Source organism: Saprolegnia parasitica (genome assembly GCF_000151545.1).
Source record: "Saprolegnia parasitica CBS 223.65 unplaced genomic scaffold supercont2.32, whole genome shotgun sequence".
NCBI classification, from domain to species: domain Eukaryota; phylum Oomycota; class Saprolegniomycetes; order Saprolegniales; family Saprolegniaceae; genus Saprolegnia; species Saprolegnia parasitica.
The window spans coordinates 49,195-52,840 of NW_012156426.1; the positions used below are offsets into that span (position 1 = coordinate 49,195).

The 3,646-nt window shown below is 57.8% G+C and overlaps 1 protein-coding gene across 1 annotated transcript; it reads right to left on the bottom strand.

The window, feature by feature from the left end:
• Nucleotides 1–559: 559 nt before the first annotated feature.
• On the bottom strand, nt 560–2,245 carry SPRG_07607 (hypothetical protein; the record flags this gene model as incomplete). The annotated part of the gene is made up of 1 exon (XM_012346892.1): nt 560–2,245. One exon carries the CDS (start codon nt 2,243–2,245, stop codon nt 560–562), a length of 1,686 nt encoding a protein of 561 aa, XP_012202282.1.
• Between the last annotated feature and the right edge of the window lie 1,401 nt (nt 2,246–3,646).

Here is a 3,646-nt window from a genome sequence, read left to right on the forward strand (position 1 = left end):
GACGCGAGCGAGCTGCGCGACACCCCTTGCGATAGAATTGCATACGAAGCGCCGTGCGCAAGGATCAGCGAGTGGTCTAGCGCGTTGTAGTGGCTCGCGACGGCAAAGGATTGTTGGGTCGTTGGCAGGACACAGGAACGCGCGCGCTGGACGCGGGTGGCGTCGGGGCCTCGGGCGTCGTAGAGCGCACTCGTCGACTTGCCGCGGCCCCGCTGCTGCAATGCAGTTGTGGTCTTGCGCCGCGAGGACGGCGCTGTCATGAGAGGCACAGCCGACAGTTCATCGGCAAAGGTCATTTCAGAAAATGGTTTGAAAGACGTGAAAAGACAGGAAGGGTTCGAACGCGACATCCGCTGCGCTGGCTCGCGACCGTCGATCGCATGTGCGATCGGCGAAGATGCCACAGCGAAGAAGGTGTCGATCCAAGTGCATCTGCAGAATTCGAAGCGCGCCGAACGTGGCGCCAAAATGATCGCAGCCTGTCACGTCGTGTACCACCAAGGGGCAATCACTTCTTATGTAATTCCTATTCTATCGACTGTAGGAGCTACATACTGTTCTAGTACATTTGATTGGATTGGCGTCGAGGACTATGGAGGTTGTATAAATTGGTGCTGCGATTCGGACGGAAGACGGTCACGCCATGGTTCAAGAGCGCCGTGGTCTTGATGCTTTTGTACTGCCTTGCGGTCATCACGAACATGACTTCGACAGTGGTGTTGACAAGATGGGCGATCGACTGGATGAGCGTGTGAAGGCAACCGAAGTCGTCGCCGATGTCGCCGATGTCCAAGCTCGTGAGTGCCGACGACCGTGGTGAGCTCTGGAGCACCGACGCAATTACATTGGCTCGTTCAAGTTTGCAGTGCACCAGATTGACAGTGGTGACGCCCGTCGTGTGGATCCAGTGGCGCAACGTTGTCGCGAGCGTCGGTAGCCGATGATCTAGGATCGCAATACCAACGCACTTGACGCGTCGCAGCTGCTGCAAGCCCAAGGTCCACTGAAAGATCGCATCAAACGCCTTGTCCGAAAAGTCGACATTTTGGAGGGTCAGCGCGCGCAGACGGGGTGTCGCGCCAGTCAACGTGGGAGGAACGTCGTCAAGTTGACCATAGATGAGCGAGAGCTCCTGGAGGTTGGGCATCGCCGGAAGCAAAGGCAGGACCCAGCTGAGGTCCGCCATGTGGCCGACTTGGAGCTGCGTGAGCCTGGTGGCGTCGAGACGCGCCACGAGTTGCATCGCGTTATCGACCGACGAGCCTGTGATTTTGAACCCCGTCAAGTGCGGCAGCGGCTCGGTACGCGCGAGGAGAGCCTCAACGAGCTCCCCGGCCCCGTTGCTCTCGAGGGTTGCAATCAACGTAGAAGATACAAGCACGTCGGCGACGGCTGCGGCATCGCCCTTCGTCAGCGCGCAGTTGAACGTCACGTGCTTGTGGCTTCTGCCATTGCCGAGCCATTGCTGTAAGGCCGTCGCGAGGTTCGCGTTGATGACGGTCTCGTCGTGACTGTCGACTTGCGAGTCTTCGGACACGTCGTCGCGATGGCGGCAGAAGGTTGTCGAGCCGTCGTCAAACTCATTGCTGTCGTCTTCTGACTCTTCGAAGTCCTCCGATTCGGATTCGGACTCTTCCGAGTCTTCCGAGTCTTCCGAGCCTTCCGAGTCTTCCGAGCCTTCCGAGTCTTCCGAGTCTTTTGAGTCTTCTGAGCCTTCCGAATCGTCGTCAAGTTCGTCGCGGACGAAGGTGAGATGGCGGAGGCGCGGCGGGAGCGACGGCGCCAGATGGACAAAGGCGTCGACGTATACCTGTACGCTCTCAAGTTGGTCATAGTGCTTGACATGCCTTTTGAAGTCGCCGACCATGCTGCGATCGATGACCTTGCCGAGGTGCGTGAAGTGGGCGAGCCATTGGAGCGCGCCGATGGTGGACTGATGCTTCTGGAACCTGACGTCGTCATAGATGAAGATTGCTGGTAGCGCAGTGACGGCGGTGACGGCGAGCTCCAATGTCTTCGCGGTGAGCAAGTCGGGAATGATTTCCGGCCAGTGCTCCACGAAGGTCCACGACTGGGTCAAGAGCGTCATGAGCGCCGTCAGTGGCGCATCAAGCGAGGACGCTGGAAGAGCGCGCAGAAAGGCGGTGACGTCGTGATGCGACTCCAAGCACTGGACGACGGAGAGGCGGACATGGTCGAGGGCCATGGCCGGCGTCGGCGCCGCGTGAGCTCGCTTGGTTGCCATTGTTTGAGTGGCATTCGTATTTTAGTGTTTACACTATTTGCATCTATAGGACATCAGAGAGTGAAATACGATGTATGCGTGATGATGTTGGCTGTCCTTGGCTCAGACGCAGTGGCTCAGACAGCACGCGTGTCTACTAAGCTCGGTACATGCGCTCGAGGCTTGCATTCACAACACAAAGCTCCTGCGGTGGACATGTTGGGGCGCTCAGACTATTTCCGTTCTAACCTTTGGCGACCCGTGATTGGTGCGCTACCGAGTATGTTTGTCGCGTTTGGCCAATCAGATGACGCGAAGATCGTCGAGCTACACCAAGGGCAAAACGATTTCTTATTCGCACTTCATAGGTGCTTATATCAGTGCTTATGACGTGGACGGCTTCGTGAAGCCATGACGAGCCGACGTCACTGGACCCGAATGCACAAGACGGCCCAAACGCTTGGGTTGAAAAAGATAAGGACCGCCACACTCCGATCCTGAACTTCGCGTTTCGGTATACTAGTATCATTCCACCCCTCAACGTCGAGCCCTCGTGGCCGTCCATTCGCAGTTGCTACAGCGAAGCAGCTAGATAGCGCAGACTTTGATGAGCGCCTCTTTCACCAGGTGATGGAGAACGGCCCCGCCAAGTACAAGCTGCCCATGGCGCATACTATTCGAGTTCATACCCTCAAGCTGTTGCGATGTGCCATCCAAACCAACCGGCTCGTCGGCTTGGATACTGTCAAAAACCGGTTGGATTATTGTTGCGGGCTATGGGTTTGGTGCATGGGCCTGTTCCACGGACCGCTCGCCTGTTGAGTGCAGGTCCGAGTCCGTGCGAGTGATGGTTGATGACCCACCGCCAAGACCGCAAGGTTCATTGCACAGTTCATTGATCCTCACATGTGAACGCACCAGCATGGACGCGAGCATGCGGGTGTTGACAACGGCCGACGTGTGGCGACACATCAAGAGCTTCCAGAACGGTGTGCCGCTGGAGGTGCACGAGGTCCATCGGCTCTGCGACGCTGTTCGGTTCCACTACGTCTCCATCGAGTCCGCGGGTTTGAGACAGGCGACGTTGACGAAGCTGCCCGCACGCTTCGCGTCGCTTCCGTTTTTCGCTCGGTTTGCGACCACGAAGACGGTGTCTGCACGCGATCTCTTCCTCACCTTTCCGCACCAAGAAGACTGGCTATCGTTCCACCTCGTGATCCTCGAGGGCGACTGGCGCCTCATTGCGCAGTTCATCGACTTGGATTCTGCACGCGTCACGGCCGAGAGCTTTACGCTGGCCGTGGCGGCCGGTCATCTCGACGTTGCCCAGAAGCTTATGTCGATCGATCCTTCCGTCGCTCGTCTGTCCCCCTACAGATGGATTGGGACTCGGACTCGTCCATCTACGTGGCCGCCGCCAAC